Source organism: Pangasianodon hypophthalmus, chromosome 24 (assembly GCF_027358585.1).
Source record: "Pangasianodon hypophthalmus isolate fPanHyp1 chromosome 24, fPanHyp1.pri, whole genome shotgun sequence".
NCBI classification, from domain to species: domain Eukaryota; kingdom Metazoa; phylum Chordata; class Actinopteri; order Siluriformes; family Pangasiidae; genus Pangasianodon; species Pangasianodon hypophthalmus.
In genome coordinates, this window is record NC_069733.1 from 18,228,510 (window position 1) to 18,247,211 (window position 18,702).

An 18,702-nucleotide genomic window follows, 5' to 3' on the forward strand; every position below is an offset into this window, starting at 1 on the left:
TCATAACACATACACGTCCATTCATTTGCAAGAGTTTCTGAAAAGTTTTGGCGCCCCAAATCCTGTATTGAGCCAAAGGTTTCAGTATATTTTTAGTTTGTGATAAAGGTTCAAGACGCACCAACATCTCTTAAGGCGTAAATAAACTTCGCTTTCACCGCACGTACCTGCACACACACACAGCTGCTACCTGAGCGTCATTGTTCACACACTCATTAAGTACCTCCTGTAAATCTGGAGGATTAAATGCAGCGTCCTCTAGACATTTCCTCTCTCTCTGTCCATCTGGTTTCCAAATCGAACTGTAATGTTTAGCGATTTCATGCACAGTAACGTTCAACACACAGACGAGCTCCGTTTCTCTTTGAAACATTCTGCCGTCGTCGTGATCGTCGTCATGATCTGCGTCTCAATTCGAAAAACTCCTCACCGTACATTCAGAAACATTTACTAATCTTGTAAATCCTGAATACTGGTACACAAAGCAAACCATTCTGTAGGTTTAAGAGGTTTTTAAAATTGAAACGCTAACTGTAATTGGAAAAGTGTGTAGCGTTGGTGCTCAGTAACGGTCTAGAATTGTACGTAAGTATGCGATTTCAGACACAACGTTCGTTTGTTTAGTCAGTTGTGGACACAGGGTCATACCTGGTGCTGTACGGCCTCCACTGTTTACGCTGGTGTGGCACCACGTGGACGCGTCACGTTCATTTCTGAGGCTCTGCAGCCATCTTGTGTAATTAATGTTAAATGTAATTAATTAACAGCACGTATAAATTGGCCTAAATGCCACTGTGGGTGATGTTTACTCACAAACATCGAATAAAATAAAACAACAGATTAAAAACAGACAAATACGCAGTTCTCTCTCAGTATAATAAATTACATCATATTATTTCTTACGCTTTTTCCCTATTCTTCAGCACTACAGAATACACATTAATAGAGTCTCAGTGCAAAAGGCAAAGCCTGTTTGTTTCCCTTTCACTCTTTTGTTTGAAGGATGCCACTAAAGCCGTTTGTTGGCAGCCTTACGATGTTAACTTTCCGTAGGTTTTCCATATTTTAATTCGAGATTTGATTGAGTTGGAATTGAAGTCATGTTAGCGACTTTACAGTTCTAGTTTGTCCAGGTTTTAGTCGTTGAAATTTTGTCAGCCATTTTGTTGCAAAAGGTGAACCAAACGATGATGATGATGATGATGATCAGACAGTGTTAATGAGCGGCGTTAACCCGAGCTCTTCTTACAGCCGCCTCTCAAGTCTGTGGAAATGAAGCACGACTCTAAAATGTACTGTGTAAAGTTCTGTAAGTTCTTCTTTGGGTTAATTCTTGCGTAGCGGAAGAATATTCTTACGTCATCTTATACGCCGTGGTGCGCTCAGTGGGTGATGAGCTGTTATCTGTTATTAGCCATAACGAGAAGATAAACTTTATTGATCGCAGAGGAACTAGTTGTGCCAGTTGCTCGAAGATACAGAAAAAACAGTTAAAGGTAACAATGAATAAATCTGGTTAGAAAAATATATAGAGCTACAGATAGCAGTGATAATATGTACAGTGGATATAAAAAGTTTACACACCCCTGTTAAAATAGCAGGTTTTTGTGATGGAAAAAATAAAATCAAGGTAAATCATGTCAGAAAATTTTCTGTCTTTTATTGAAAACTGCAACCTATAAATTAAAGTGAAAACCAATAAGAATCATTTAGGAGGAAAAAAATTTACAATAACCTGGTTGCATAAGTATACACACCCCTAAACTATTATGTTGTTGAAGCAGCTTTTGATTTCATTACACCACTCAGTCTTTTTGGATAAGAGTCTATCATCTATTTTCTCACTCTTTCTTGCAAAAACATTTCTAGATCCATCAGACTGTGAGAGAATCTCCTGTGCACAGCTCGCTTCAGGTCACCCTACAGAGTTTTAGTTGGATTCAGGTCTGGGCTTTGGCTCGGCCATTCAGGAACACTGATCTTCTTTTGGTGAAGCCGTTCCTTTGTTGATTTGGATGTGTGCTTTGGGTCGTTGTCGTGCTGAAAGGTGAAATTCCTTTTCATCTCCAGCCTTCTAGCAGACACCTGAAAGTTTTGCACTAAAATCGATTGATATTTGAAGCTATTCATGATTCACTCCACCTTGATAAAAGTCCCAGTTCTGGCTGAAGCATGATGCTGCCACCACCATGCTTCACCGTAGGGATGGTGTTCTTTTGGTGATGTCCTCTTTTTTTGTTTTTTTCTTTTGGTAGTATGGTGTAAAAGTTCAACTTTGGTCTCATCAGACCATAGCACATTATTCCATATGGTTTTGTGAGATTGGATGTGTATATATATATTTTTTTTTTCCAAGCTTTAGCTGGGTTTGGATTTTTTTTTTTGGTTAAAAAAAAGGCTTCCTTCTTGCCACACTACCCCATGAAGAATTCAGGAGATAGTTGTCACGTGTAGGGAGCAACCAGTACTTGCCAGAAATTGCTGCAATTCTTTTAATGTTGCTGTCGGCCTCTTGGCAGCCTCTCTGACCCGATTCCTCCTGGTCTTCTCCTCAGTTTTAGAGCGACGTCCTGGTCTTAGTAATGTCACTCTTGTGCCATATTTTCTCCACTTGTTGTTGTCTTTACAGTGTTCCATGGTATATCTAATGCCTAGGAATTTTTTTGGAAGCTTCTCCTGATCGATATTTTTTAACAGCGAGATCTCGTACATGCTTTCTAAGCTCTTTGCAGCCCGTAGCTTTTCCGGTTGGATGTTACGAAGATGATGTCAGGAAAATCCTGCAGGAACAGCTGTACTTTACTTGGGGTTAATCAGTGTCTTTAATTGATGGCAGATGTACACTAATTATTATTTCACATGAGTGTGAGTGTGATCGTTTGTTATAAAAGAGCATGCACACTTATGCAAGCTGGGTATTGGAAGTTTTTTCTTTTTTTTTCCCCCCCTAAAATAATTCTGCTTGTTTTTTCACTTGATTTTTATATGTTGCAAATTCATAATAAGGGTGAAAAAGCTTCTGACATGGTTTAACTTAATTTCATGTTTTTGTGATGTAAAAACCTGCCATTTTAACAGGAGTGTGTAGAATTTTATATCCACTGCAAATAGAAATGTACATGTGCAAGATGTTACATCAGTGATGTGTAATTAAACTAAAATGGAGGTGCAAGTGTAGAAATAGGAGTGAAAATATAAATGGAAGGATATTCTTTAAAAAAAGAAAGTGTACATGTGCAAAAAAAAAAAAAAAAGATGTGTATCTGCTATCTTTGCTTTAATTAAAGAGTAATTTATTAATTTTTTCATTTAAGAGCCTGGGAATTAAACTGAAAGTGAAGAAATTTGGCTCTAAACTTCTATAAATCGTCTCCGTTCGTGCATGCATGATGTGATGAGACGTCTGCACACATCTTTTTCATCTGCATGCTGCTGAGGAGATGCTGCGTTGTTTACTTGCTCTGTTCGCAGCAGCAGCAGCAGCAGCAGCTCGGCTCAGCCGGCCAATCGCATGCAGAGTCACTTCCCAGCTCAGAGACAAAGGCTCCCATTGGCCGACGGTGATGTAATATGTTGGTGCAGAGAGGAGATCAGTGATGTAATCATATTTTTCTTTCACAGGCAATACATGAACAGGAAAGGTGGCTTCAACAGACCTCTGGACTTCATCGCTTGATCAAGGACGCATCTCGACGACTTTAACTTCTTCTCTTTTGCTCCTTGATTGCTGTGTTTTTGCGTTCGTTACGTGTATATTTTAATTTGTGTTTGTACTGTTAATGCTACATGCCTAAATATGTTTATATATAGTATACATATATACATGCCAACATCCTGACTTTGAATAAAATTTGACATTTTATATGGTTGCAGCTTTTTTTTTTCTTATTCTGGTATTTAATATAATTTTATTATGATATAATAATCTGTAATAAATCCACTCAGAGTCAGCTTTTACTGTTTTAAAACACACTCTGCCCTTTATCAAAGGTCATTCCAGTGATAGTGATAGTTTTTTACATGAGGGACATGGAGTGTGCTGATTAAAATAATAAATTGAACATTTTTTAAATGAATAAATATTAAATATGAAGGACGTGCATGAATAAGATTTAAATATAAATCTAAATATCGATCTGAAAATAAAAATGCAGGACAATGTTATAGTTTTGAGCATAAGCATCGAGATATGGTCCAAGTCATGTTTCTGCAAAACAGCATGTGCAGAAGAAAGTGGGCGTGGCTTCGCTGGACTTCCGGGGGTGTTGCTTTTCGACCAATCACAAGCAACTATGCTGGCGCGAGGCGACCAATAGCGATTGAACAACAAACGAAGCATGAATAGCTTACATTTCTGACTAAATAAACGCATTAACTACTACTCCATTTGACTAACCAACACTGAATCCATCTTTTGATGTTAAAGAGACTAAAAACGTATCAAATCGTGTTATTTTTCACTGCGTATTTTCGCTTAATTCTCTTCAGCCTTCGCAACCCTCGACCGCGCTGACCAATAGGAAAACGTCTTCGTGTCACGCGCGGCCCTCGTTTCCATGACAGACCTCTTGACCAATAGGAAACGCGTTTCCTGGAACGCGTCATCCAATAGCAGAGCGGATCCTCCAGCGTGTCGCGGTCGCATTCCAAACAGCTACATTTTGAATAACTAGTGCGCTCGAGGTGACGTTACTTTGCAGCCTAAGTAGTGCGCATGAAGAGGGAGCGAGGATGTGATTGAGATCGAGCCGGTGGTCGAGCGGAGGATAATATGACAGTCTCTTCACAACCGTTTCAGCTGCCTGCAAAGAGCGACGTTTATAATTTTACTAGCTACGCTTTTTTCTATCGTTGATAAATTTAAAATAATAACAATAATAACAATAACCAGTTGCTAAGAGCTATTGGTTGATGATGTAGCTTAGCCTAATTAGTTTTAGTTCAACTTGAGCTGATTATTTTTGCACAAAGTCTGGCACTTTGTGTTTATTTTTTGTTAATTTTTCACTTTTCAGATCAACTAGCAGCTCATTTTTAGGTTTATTTCCACTAAAACGTCAAGTAAAGTATTTTTAAAGAGTGCAGAGGGGAAAAAATTGGGCTTGTAATTTTAAGCATTAAATATATTTGATGTAATTTTAGGCTAAGCTGCTGTCAAGGCTTGTTTTTGTTTTTGACAGTTCATTTGGAAGAAGAAGAAAAAAAAAATAAGTTTTTTCTTTTTTTAATTAATTTGTTGGTTTTTCAATCGCACTTTATAATTTACACCAAGAATTTTTGTGCTTTGTTTTTATTTTTATGATCATTTTGGCAGCTTGTTTTTGCTTTTTTTTCACTTTGTGTCTTAAAAAAAAAAAGAAATACAGCCCAAAAAATTAGCTACACAACACGATTAGCCAGAGCTAGCTCGCTGCTGACACGTCATTTGGGAACCAACACTAGATTTACTACAAAAAAAACAACAACAGAAAAAAACAAAAACATTTTTTAAAACACAATTTCATCACAAAACATTTTTTTTCCCATGCTGTCACTGAGCTAGCTTTTGTTTTTGTTTGTTTTTTTTTTTTTCATCCTCTAACCGACACGGACGCGCGCGAGAACAACAACAACAACAACAACAACAATTTTTCCCCTTCATTATTATTTTTATTTTTAATTTTTCTCACTTTTTTATAACATTACTAACATTACATCGGTGTTATTGTTGAACATGGCCGCCATCGGGATGGTGCAGATGTTGATCGAAGCTGCTGAGTATCTTGATCGTAGAGAAAGAGGTAAAAAAAAATACTTATACTTGTTTAAAAATATATATTTTTTAATATATTGCATGCATGTTTTTTTGGTTTGCATGCACGCACGCGCTGTGTGTCTGTGCGTGTGTGTGTGTGTGTGTGTGTGTGTGTTTGCTGAGATCACAAATAAAACAAATGTAGCCCTTTTTACTCGAAATTGCAATGCAAGATTAGATTTTTTTGCATAAATTAATTTTATATTTTGTTTATTTGTTGTTGTTGTTGTGCCTCCTTTGCAAGTCTCACGTGATTATATATTTTTTTTGTGCTTTGCATGCATGCATCCTCATGCATACCAGGATTTGTGTGTGTGTGTGTGTGTGGTGGATTTTCTTTGCTTTCTTGTCCTATATGGGATTAAATTTTTTTTTTTTGAGTCCTGATGGAGGTTTTCCTAACGCATCATCATCATCATCAACCTCATCCTCCGACTCTTTTCTTTTCCTCTCCCTCCCTCCCCTCCTCCTGGATGTGTTGTGGTTTGGGCTGTTGGGTTTACTCCAGTTCAGATGACATCATTGACCCAAAAGCAGTACATTGACTCTTTTTTTTTTTTTCTTTTTTTTTTTTTTTTGAAAAACACAATTCACCGTTTTGCTCGAGAGGATGTTTCCAGAGCGCTGTCGTGTTTTGATTGATGTTAAAAAAATTGTTCTGATTATTTATTTATTTATTTATTTATTTATTTTGCAGAAGCAGAACACGGGTACGCCTCGATGTTACCGTTCACCAGCCACAAAGACAGGGACGGCTCCAAGCGGAAAAATAAAAGCAAGAAAAATTGCAGCAGCAGGTAAAAATGTGTGACCTAGTTTCAGCCGTTTGACGCTCACACACGCTCGTACGTCCATCGTATCCATTAAACCCGGAAATCACTTCCGCAAGACATGCGCCAATACTTATGCACTAAACATGTGCAGATACATATACACTAAATATGTATGCATTAGGCATGTATGCACTGCGAATGTGCAGATGCGTATGTACTAAACATGCAGGTGCCAATACTTATGCACTAGACATATACATATACTAGACATATGATACATATACGCTAATTGCCAGATAGGTGCCAATACTTATGCACTAGACGTGTATGAGCTAAGTGTATGCAGTACGTGGGTGCCAATACTTATGCACTAGGCATGCACTAATACATATACACTAAACAGGTATGCAGTAGGCAGGTGCCAATACTTATGCACTAGATACCTATGAAATAAACGTATGCAATAGGCACTAATACATATACACTGATCATGTATTCACTGGACAGGTGCCAATACTTATGCACTAAACATGTATGCTCTGGGCAGGTGCCAATATTTATGCACTAGGCATGCACTGCTACATATGCATTAATCATGTATTCACTAGACAGGTGCCAATACTTACGCACTAAACGTATGAACTAAGTGTATGCAATAGGCATGTACCTGTACTTACGCATTAAATATGTATGCTCTAGGCAAGTGCCAATATTTATGCACTAATACATATACACTAATAATGTATGCAATAGGCAGGTGCCAATACTTACGCACCAAACATTTAAGAACTAAATGTACATGTACGCTAATCATGTGCCAATACTTATGCACCAAACATGTATGCAGTAGGCAGGTGCCAATACTTATGCACCAAACGTACACAGTAGGCAGGTGCCAATACTTATGCACCAAACGTACACAGTAGGCCGGCGCCAATACTTATGCAACAAACGTATGCACTACACAGGTTACAATACTTACGCAACAAACATGTATGAACTAACCGTACATGTACGCTAATCAGGTGCCAATACTTACCTAACAAACGTGTATGCAATAGACAGGTGCCAATACTTACGCAACAAACATTTATGAACTAACCGTACATGTACGCTAATCAGGTGCCAATACTTACGCAACAAACGTACACAGTAGGCAGGTGCCAATACTTATGCACCAAACGTACGCACTACACACATACCAATACTTATGCACCAAACATTTATGAACTAAATGTACATGTACGCTAATCATGTGCCAATACTTACGCAACAAACATGTATGCAATAAGCAGGTGCCAATACTAATGCACTAAATATTTATGAACTAAACGAACATATACACCAATCATGCGCCAATACTTATGCACCAAACATGTATGCAGTAGGCAGGTGCCAATACTTATGCACCAAACGTACACAGTAGGCAGGTGCCAATACTTATGCACCAAACGTACACAGTAGGCAGGCGCCAATACTTATGCAACAAACGTATGCACTACACAGGTTACAATACTTACGCAACAAACATGTATGAACTAACCGTACATGTACGCTAATCAGGTGCCAATACTTACCCAACAAACGTGTATGCAATAGACAGGTGCCAATACTTACGCAACAAACATTTATGAACTAACCGTACATGTACGCTAATCATGTGCCAATACTTACGCAACAAACGTACACAGTAGGCAGGTGCCAATACTTATGCACCAAACGTACGCACTACACACATACCAATACTTATGCACCAAACATTTATGAACTAAATGTACATGTACGCTAATCATGTGCCAATACTTACGCAACAAACATGTATGCAATAAGCAGGTGCCAATACTAATGCACTAAATATTTATGAACTAAACGAACATATACACCAATCATGCGCCAATACTTATGCACCAAACATGTATGCAGTAGGCAGGTGCCAATACTTATGCACCAAACGTACACAGTAGGCAGGTGCCAATACTTATGCACCAAACGTACACAGTAGGCAGGCGCCAATACTTATGCAACAAACGTATGCACTACACAGGTTACAATACTTACGCAACAAACATGTATGAACTAACCGTACATGTACGCTAATCAGGTGCCAATACTTACCCAACAAACGTGTATGCAATAGACAGGTGCCAATACTTACGCAACAAACATTTATGAACTAACCGTACATGTACGCTAATCAGGTGCCAATACTTACGCAACAAACATACACAGTAGGCAGGCGCTAATACTTATGCACCAAACGTACGCACTACACACATACCAATACTTATGCACCAAACATTTATGAACTAAATGTACATGTACGCTAATCAGGTGCCAATACTTATGCAGCAAACGTGTATGCAATAGGCAGGTGCCAATACTTATGCACTAAATATTTATGAACTAAACATACATATACACTAATCGTGTGCCAATACTTATGCACCAAACGTACGCACTACACACGTGCCAATACTTACGCAACAAATATGTATGCAATAGGCAGGTGCCAATACTTACGCAACAAACGTACACAGTAGGCAGGCGCCAATACTTATGCACCAAACGTATGCACTACACACGTTCCAATACTTACGCAACAAGCGTATGCAATAGACAGGTGCCAATACTTACGCAACAAACATTTATGAACTAAACGTACATGTACGCTAATCAGGTGCCAATACTTACACAACAAACGTACATGCTAGGCAGGCGCCAATACTTATGCAACAAACGTGTATGCAGTAGACAGGTGCCAATACTTACGCAACAAACATGTATGACCTAGTCATACACCAGTGCTGCATATTTATACCGTGATGGCGCACCATATTTTCAGTAAACCGCACATCACAGTTTGGTTTCTGAAGCTCCGCCCTGCGCTCACGCCAGCTACCTGCACTAGCTACGATCTCTGCTACGTCTTATCAAGCTTTAATTTTCTTCGTAACGTCTCTTTACACATTTAACGAGAAGTCGTACAGGACAGGAGAAGATGAAACCGCAGTTACTCTGTGCGTCAAACAGGAAACAGGAAACTAAATGCAGGTAGGAACGAGGAAGTGGAGAGATACAACACCAAACACTCCAGAGGAGTCGTCTGAGGAGTCGTTTAAGGAGTCGTTTAAGGAGTCGTTTAAGGAGTCGTTTGAGGAGTCGTTTGTTAGTATTCAGCGCTTTACTGTGTAACTACTTTCCGTAGAACTGAGAAAATCTCGATCTTCATCGCTTGTTAGCGTGACCGTCAGGCCCCGATACAACTCTGCTTCCATATTTCTCCAAAATAACCACACACTTGTTTAAACACACACTTTATCCGCCCACATGATCTCGCTGTTTTTTCCCGTGCTTTGGTTTTTTTCCCCAGCACACGCCTTCCCGTAACCGTGACATATGCGAGACGTCCAATCAGCCGCTTAAAAACACAGTTAGCATCAGTACAGCGTGCCAGAAAATGCCCTCAGACGCGCTACAGCGTGCTACTCCGCCCGGCAGCAGGATTTTACACCCTGCCTCTATTTCTGTCGGCTAGCGGCACCCGAGCCAAGATTCAATTAATGCTCAGGAAGCAGATAAACACGTCTCAGAACACACCTTCATTTCTATAATCAGACTTTTAGACATCAGTATGAGCTTTAATTTAAATCTCTTCTGACGTCTTCACGGTTTGGGGAAAAAAATCCAGTCCTGATGCTAAAAAAAAAGTCAGCCTTACGTTACTTTACGTAGCGTTTACGCACTTTTACATTATGTCTTTTCGGATTTTCCCGATATGATTATTCCCGATCTTGTGAGAATTGTGAGACAATATTGTGATGAATTGTGTCACAGTACACTTTTCTGAGATAGAGCCGGTATCGTTAGTATTCCTGTAACGCCGGTTTAATGTTACGATTTTGTACGGATTTTTATTTCCCTTTCTTTTTAGTGATAAAAAATGTAATTTTGTCAGTGGGTAATATAAGAAATATCAGTGTTGTGATATTTTTGTCATATTGCCCACCATAAATATAAAGGAATGGGCACGAAAGTAATGTAAGAAGGAAAGAAAGAAAGAAAAATAAATAAAGAAGTAAGCAGGAAAGCAAGACAAATAAACAAAGAAAAAGACAAATATTAATAAGAAAGAAAAATAAATAAAGAAATAAGAAATGAAAGAAAGAAAGAAGGAAAGAAAAATAAAAGAAGTAAGAAAGTCAAAGAAGGAAAAAAGAAAGAAAGAAAGAAAGGAATAAATCAATAAATAAGGTAAATAAATAAATAAATTGATAAAGAAATAGTTTTATTTTAAATGGTAAATTATAAAAATAAGTGAAATGAATAAATATATGATGTAGTTTGACTTTTACAGCCTCAGAAGCTCTTTTCTCTGCACAGCCGATAAAGGAATTTTGTCTGGAAACTTTGTGTACTTTGCTTCAGCTTTTCCCTCGACTAGATAATAATTTTATGAAATGTATCTGCACACGCCGCCTCCTTCACCGAACCGTAGAGAAACAGTTACACTGTCGTGATGTTTAACAATATCGTCATCGTGGATCTCTCAGAGTTCTCTTCAGGCTGCCTGCGGAGGCCGAGTGTGTGCTCTCGAAAGGATGTTCAGACGCGTCACAGAGAGAGAGAGAGAGAGAGAGAGAGAGAGAGAGAGAGAGAGAGAGAGAGAAATCGTATAATCGTATTCCATTCACGAGACCCAAGATATTCACCTGAAAAAAAATCCAGACGAATCCGTCGCCTCGACTCCCAAAGACTCGTGTAGCAGTGTAACAAATTTGAGAAATACAACGTTAAAATGTTAAACTGTTCAGCGATGGTGTTATTATTTGGGGCGGGACGTCGTAATGATACCGTAATAAATCCCGAGAGGATCGCAGATATCAACGCTCATCCGACACCAATCGACTCCACGGACACGGATACGAACAGATCAAGAAAAAGAAAGCCGTTAAAATAATAAAGAAAATCGTTGTCTGTTCTCGTTTTGGTGAATTTCCTCTCGTTTAATCAGTTATTTTCCTGGACTTCAATCAGAAACATCAGCGACATCGCAGAATTTCTTTTACAAGTCAATCGTCTTTTAAAACGTGTCGCTTCTATGCACTCCGTGTCGCTTCTGTGCACTTCGAATTCTGGATTCTGATTAGTCTAGAAGTAGTAGGTTTATATTAATGCGCTCGTTCGAATACGTTATACGTATTTACGTTTCTATAGTAACAGCTCATTCACGGGGACTTGAACGCAAAATCACTGATGCGGCTGAACGAGTTTTCTGTAAGGAGAACGTCTGTATGTTTAACGTTTAGGGAAGGAGTCTCCAGTGTCAGAGGTCAGAGGAGTTTACGCTTTGTGGTTGCTTAGCAACAAGGTGTTTTTTTTTTTTGGTTTATTGTCTTCAAGATAACGCAGGGGAAAGACTTGTTTATAGCTGCGGATAAAATGTAAAACGTAACGTAACATAACGTGATGATTAATACATAAAGATTGGAATGGCTGAGCGGTCGCTGTGGTGTAAGAGGAATAAAACAGGTCAGCGTGGCAGCAGTAACTCGGCTGTTGATTAGTTTCCTGTAGCAGCATGACACACAGTGGTTTGTACGTTTCACATCGCTCGTGTGAAGGTGTTTAAAGAGATGACGGTTTTGCCCTGAGATGAATTAGTCACGCAGAGTTGATCCTCGTCCACTTTTCGCACGCAGCGCTGATGGTTGAGCGTCTGTCTGAGCCGCTAGACCGCGGCCTTGTCCTCATTATCATCCCGCGGCTGCTCATCGTGTTCAAGTGCGACTCCAGCGAAGGGCCACGTCGTACATCCGAGCAGACTGATTCATTGCGCACGCACACACACACACGTTGCTCCGATGTTCCCAACACACTCCCACGCTTCTCCTCCACCCCCCACTCCTGTTAATTACTCGGCCATCATTCACTGCCCCAGGCCTCTTCATCCTCCCATCCTCCCCCTCCAGCGCACCTCTTCCTCCTCCTCCTCCTTCTCCTCCTTCCTTTTGAACAGGGCCGAGCTGATTGTTCTGTTCACCGCCTCATTATGCATATGGTCGACCCCACTAGCTTTGATTTTTTTATTTTTTTTATTGGTTATGAACGCGGGTTGTTTTCAGGTCATAGCTCCTCTCTGATATCGATGCCCAGTTGAAAGCCCTTTGATTAAATAAAATTAGCACGCTTCTCTCACAGATGCAGTCGAGGCTAATGTAAATCGTCTGATGTATGGATGTGGATTAGGACACAGCAGGAGCTACAGTGTAGCCAAGCGCTATGGAGGCGGCCATCTTGGACGTCGTGCCTCTTAAACCTCGGATGTGAAAGCGTAAAGCAGGCAATGATAAAAGTTTAACTTTAAGCTTAACTATGGATTTTCACAGCTATTAGCAAAATTTATGAATACGTTTCAAGGTGTGTAAGTTTTTTTTTTTCTTCTTCTTCTATTACGTATTATCAGTGTTAGCCTTGTATGTAAAGTAAACCTCCATTATATATGTTTATATTAAAATATTTCTGAGGTGTTCAGTGATTCTGGTGCTGATTTATTGGTCGCCGTTATTCTCGTTGCATGCCGTCTCGGCTAGTTAGCGATCTACGAGACGACGAGCGCGATGGCATTAGCGTGATGGCGGGATTAGCGTTAAAGTTGACACTTTGGAAGCTGGACTGTTTGAGCAGAGTGTACAGATGAGGAGCTAAAGACTTAACACTAAAGCGCCGCTGCATCACTGCCTTTAGGTAGAGATGGAGTGAGGGTTAGTCAGAAGTCTTCACAAGGAATTATGAGTTACGACCTTTAGTCCAATGCAGCATTAATCCCACTGCACCACTCTCAGCAGGTAGTCGAACGGCATTGTGGGTAATTTTTACGAAATTGTCGACCAGCATGACTATGGAAGCGTGTTTAGGTTTAAAAAGTCGACTCAGAATTTTATTAGGATATAATATCTGTAAGCCCAAGATTTCCTGAAGATCACATGTTAATTCTAACCACGGTGGAATTTTTTTTTTTTTTGTTTAATTCACGTTTGCTTCTTCGGGATCACGCCTCCGCGTAACAGCTCTAAGAGGCAGTTTGTGTGAATGTGTTCCCGTGCAGCGATCTGAAAACAGGAATTTATTCAGGAACAGTTCCTTTTAGACTTTTACACGTTTACATCAGAGTCAAACGAAGAGGCGCGTGTACAGATGATGTGAGAACAAGCTCCTGTTGTGGAGTGTCTGTGTGTGTGTCAGTGTTTGTGTGTGTGTGTGTGTGTGTGTCAGTGTTTGTGTGTGTGTGTGTGTGGTGTGTAACAGGAGATAACTGGATGTGAACGTTGGATAAGGGTAACCCAGGGTCAGCGCTATTTATACACAGCAGTGTGTGTTGTGGTCAGGGAGGGAAACTTATCATTCCAGCTCAGAGCAGGACGTAGTGCAGGTAGGTGTGTGTGTGTGTGTGTGTGTGTGTGTGTGTGTGTGTGTGTGTGTGTGTGTGTGGGGGCAAGCAAGCTTCATCAGTTTTCTGCAGCGGATGCAGATTTTCTGAAACGAAGCCACGATGTGTTTTCCCAGCCATCGCATGTCGTCATAGCAACATCACACGGCATTTCCCCCGTGTGAGGTGGTACCTTCCCCGTCACGAGGGAAGACCGGCTTAGAGATTCAAATTCGGCGGCCATTTTATTACCCATCATCCTCAGTATTTATTTATTGTTTTTTTAATCTAACAATAAACAGCAGCTTGTTAGGCTTTGTTCTTTTTACACATTTTCTCAGCATCTTCCCAAAAAAAAAAAAATGATAATAATCTTCGATCTTCATTAACGATGCTCTAGTCTCGAACCCGTAAAGTCGTAAACAGACCCACAAATTCCTGAATAAATCAATTACATCATTATTTTGCTTATAGTAATAAACAGGTCATCTGTGTGTGTCTGAATTTGTTCCAGACTAAATATCGTATAGCAGCCATTTTGTAGAGGCAGATAAATTATATTCAATGCAAATATCGATATAATATCAATATCATGATAAATTGTGGCATGGTACTTTTTCTGAGACGTCACATATATCGATACCTTTTTTTTTTTTTTTTTTTTTTTTTAAATTAATTGCAAGCTCTGATTGGAATCAGCTGATCTGAGATTTCATTTTTTTCCCAGAATCTTCGTCTCATTATTCTAAAAATGTGTTCGAATTATTTTTCTAGCATTATAATTTATAATTTTTCCAGTTTTAGTAGACTTGAAATGAGAATATCATATCATCAAACAAAGAGTGTTTTTTTTTTTTTTTTTTTTTTTTTTTTTTTATGGCTGTAGCTGTCCTATATATCGTAATACAAATCGTGTATCATAGAAATGCCACGAAATAACGTGATATAACGTTTCAGGCGTTTCGCCCATCCTTTTTACACACTACTACAATTTATTTAGGAAAAAAAAAAGTTATTGAACAGCTACTACAACCAGCGGGGACTTGTTATTCAATACAGAAAAACATTTATTACTTCTGTATTTTTGTGGTTTTAGGTTCATTTGCGTCGTTCAGATTGTTTTCGTAGCAGAAGGTCACGGTGATGTGTTTTTCCTGAGCACACTGTTTTTTGTTTTTTTTTTTTAAATTGTTTATATAGTAAGAGACAGTGAGTAAGAGAGCAATTACAGACACCGGTCTAAGTGTTTTGTCCTGTTGCCGTGGTAATCAAGTGTCATCCACGCGTCCAAGTGCCAACATCCGCCGTAACCAGTGTGCCACGGGAGTTTGCAAAGGAGCTTAAATTCATTTTCTCAACCATCATAGTTAATATATTTAATAAAATGAATCACTTGATGTTGGAGTTTCACAAATTGTCTCATTAGACATCATGAAATTCAGAACAGTGCATTTATATATACACTATACGGCCGAAAGTTTGCGGACACCTGACCATAACATTCATACAACATGTACTTGTTGAAGATCCCATTCCAGATTTATTCCCGCTGTGTTTGCTGTTATAATGAGCTCCACTCTTCTGCGAAGTCTTTCCACTAGATGTTGGAGCGTGGCTGTGGGGATTTGTGTTCATTCAGCTACAGGAGCATTAGTGAGATCAGGCGCTGATGTTGGGATGTCGAGGAGATCCGGGCTGCAGTCGGTGTTCCAGTTCATCCCAAAGGTGTTCAGTGGGGTTGAGGTCAGGGCTCTGTGCAGGACCCTCGAGTTCTTCCACTCCAACCTTCACACACCATGTCTTCATGGAGCTGGCTTTGTGCACAGGAGCATTGTCATGCTGGAACAGGTTTCAGCCTCTTAGTTCCTGTGAAGGGAAACTGTAATGTTACAGCATACAGGGATGTTCTGTGTGCTTCCAACTTTGTGGCACCAGTTTGGAGAAGAACCACATATGGGTGTGATGGTCAGGTGTCCACAAACTTTTGGCCATATTGTTTATATACTGTATATATACGCATACTATATGCAAGCCCCGCCCGTGATTTCCCTAGTGTACTGGTATACCTTCATGGCCCTCATTTGCATACTGGAACATGATTGGCTGTTATATTTTATGATGCAACAACACTCTCTCACATAACACCAAGTCAGATTTTCCAGATTTTTTGAGGTCAAATTAATTCCCCTGATTAGAATTTAATAATAATAATAATAATAATAATAATAATAATAATAAATTGTGTTTTTGTGACTTTAGTAATTATTAAGACTGAATTTGCGTTTAATGGGGAGGGACCTTTTTAAATTTTCTTGGCATGGTAAATAAGGCTGTAATGATTACGAGGAAATGATTTGTGAAGGTATTTAATAAAGCGTTATTAAAGTGGGGATGTTTCTGGCCGAGCGCCGAGCACTGCTGAGGAACACGGTGTTTACGTTGTCACCCTGAGAGAACCTTCTGACATTTGCATTGTGTGGTTTGCAAAACAGTGGCGTATATGAAAGTAACTATTGAGAACTCGAGCTCAGGCGCTCTATACATCGCAGCCTCTGTGATCTGTACGATTAAACTCATCTGGTTTTATACACTTTCAGCACATCATCCTCATCCTCATCCTCATTCTCATCCTCATTGCCTCTTTCTTCTGATCAGCACTGACTTCAGTACTAAACATCTGCAACCTTTTGGTCTGTAGCCAGAATCCTAATCACTGATCCATCACACCTCTATGTTTTGTGTCCTTGGTGTTACGGAAACCAAGAAGATACTAAATAAAACTTTTTAAAAAAATAGTTTTGGAGATATTCTCGTTTAAATTTTATACAACTTCACTTCTGGGAACTCTGTGAAAATGTTTTTTTTTTTTTGACGATTTATTTTTAGGCAAAACTTCATGATTATCCAATTAAACGCTCTCTAGAGTCATTTATGTCCCGCCCTCGGGGGCGTGTCTTACACTACAGTAGCATTAAACATAGTTCATTTGAGTGTTTTTTGTTTTGTTTTTTTTTTTTTTTTTTTGGCTCTGCGTCTTCCTGTACACTTCCCCATTCGCATGGTTAAGGAATGCTGGGAACGTCCTGAAGTGTTTTATTCCTCTTACACCACATTTTTTTTAAATTATTATTATTATTTTAAAAAACACCTGATGTATATAGTTTATAGTTACATTTAATGTCGTGGAACGTCGTTGAAACAAGTCAGTTCCTCTTCTCACTTGCGTTATAGCAGCTGTAAAAAGTCGCCCGTTCACCGTCACGTGTCGGAAAACTTCAATTCTCAGCTTTACAAAGCGCTCACACTGGAGACTCCTTCCATAAATGTTAAATAAGTATCTCCTTACAGAAATCGTCATCATGTCATTGTTGGGATTATTATGTTTTTCTTTAATAAAAACAGCAGCATGGTTAGATTATGCGAGCGTTCGTGTAGCAGAGCGACGGCGTAGCTCTCGGCTTCGTCCAGTCAGAGCGGCGGGTAGATCGAAAGCGAGTCGATTGACGGAGCGCCGTCGTTAAAAAGCATTCAGGAGAGCCGAAGAACTTCTGTCGAGCGTGTCTGTGTGTGTGTGTGTGTGTGTCGTATGACTTGTCATCAGCTCGTACGATCCAAAGATATTCCCTCTGTCTCTCTTTTTTTTTTTTTTCCCTCTCTGTCTCTGCATGCCTCCCTCCTACTTTGGCTCGTTACGTTTCCTGATGGCTTGTTGGGGGAAGGGTTGGAGTGTTACGCGCCGTGTGTGTGTGTGTGTGTGTGTGTATGTGTGTGTGTGTGTGTTTCTTCCTTCCCTCCCCCTCCGTTCTGCATCGCTGCCAGCTCTGAGCAACGAGTACAGTTCCAGCTCCAGCATTACACATATGACAGTTTTCCACCTACCTCTTCTTCCTTTACACACACACACACACACACACACACACACTCTCACTCTCACTCTCCAAAAAGCTGCCACAGATCCTAATATCACTTTCCTCTACATTTCAGACGCAACAAACGGCCCTAACGTAGCCTTATTCCGGTTTTTAATTGGAGGTATAAATTTCCCCATGACGAGGATGCAGCTCGATCGATACTGTAAAGCCGCGTATAAAGCCGAGAGTGTCTCGCACCGCTTAGGGTTTACGCTGAGGGTAATAAATAGCCAGACGGAAAAAAAGGACAGGGGTTATTTTCAGGAGACGAAGCTCTCGGCCCCCAGGAGAACACAAACGGAAAAATATTCCCAAGTTGTTTTTTTTTTTTTATTTTTTTTTTTTCTGGAACATGCACCAGATTTGTGCGAGGTTTGGCTCTGCCTGGTTGAACAGGTGGCTCTCAGCGTTACACCACAAGCCCCTGTCGGGCACCGAGGGTTGTTATGTTAGCACTAGCTGCCTCAAACACACACACACACACACACACAGAGGAATGCAGATCTTACGAGACCGTAGCCATGCAGCCGAGACGGTCTCCTTTGCACTTCATTGCTTTCCTAAGACACGTAACACAATCGTCACGCTCTATTCGCCCCAAATCAGTAACACACTGACGCGCACGTGTCTCGCATCCTCCACGCGCGCAACGTGAACAGAAACACGAAGTCTGGCACAAAGATGGAAGTAAAAGACTGGATGTCATGGAATTGTGTTAAACACCATATTTGAGGATGATCGGTGGCACTTTTTATGCTGAAATACGTCTCAAGGGAGAAAAAAAAATCATCGCAGCAC

At 39.9% G+C, this 18,702-nt stretch overlaps 2 protein-coding genes across 3 annotated transcripts in view; both read left to right on the top strand.

Moving 5' to 3' along the window:
* snrnp27 (small nuclear ribonucleoprotein 27 (U4/U6.U5)) overlaps positions 1–3,862 on the top strand; it is an 8,888-nt gene extending 5,026 nt beyond the window's left edge. The window contains exon 6 of the mRNA XM_034299117.2: positions 3,622–3,862. Coding sequence (XP_034155008.1) covers positions 3,622–3,676 — 55 coding nt within the window. The 3' untranslated portion in view covers positions 3,677–3,862. The remainder of the gene's footprint in view (positions 1–3,621) is intronic.
* Positions 3,863–4,601: 739 nt separating this feature from the next.
* The window catches only part of mxd1 (MAX dimerization protein 1), a 44,719-nt gene continuing 30,618 nt past the window's right edge, over positions 4,602–18,702 (top strand). Inside the window, exons 1-2 of one of the 2 annotated variants that reach the window (XM_034299206.2) lie at positions 4,602–5,780; positions 6,492–6,591. In XM_034299206.2, coding sequence (XP_034155097.1) covers positions 5,714–5,780; positions 6,492–6,591 — 167 coding nt within the window. In that variant the 5' untranslated portion in view covers positions 4,602–5,713. The remainder of the gene's footprint in view (positions 5,781–6,491; positions 6,592–18,702) is intronic. The other variant, XM_034299205.2, reaches the window with a different exon arrangement.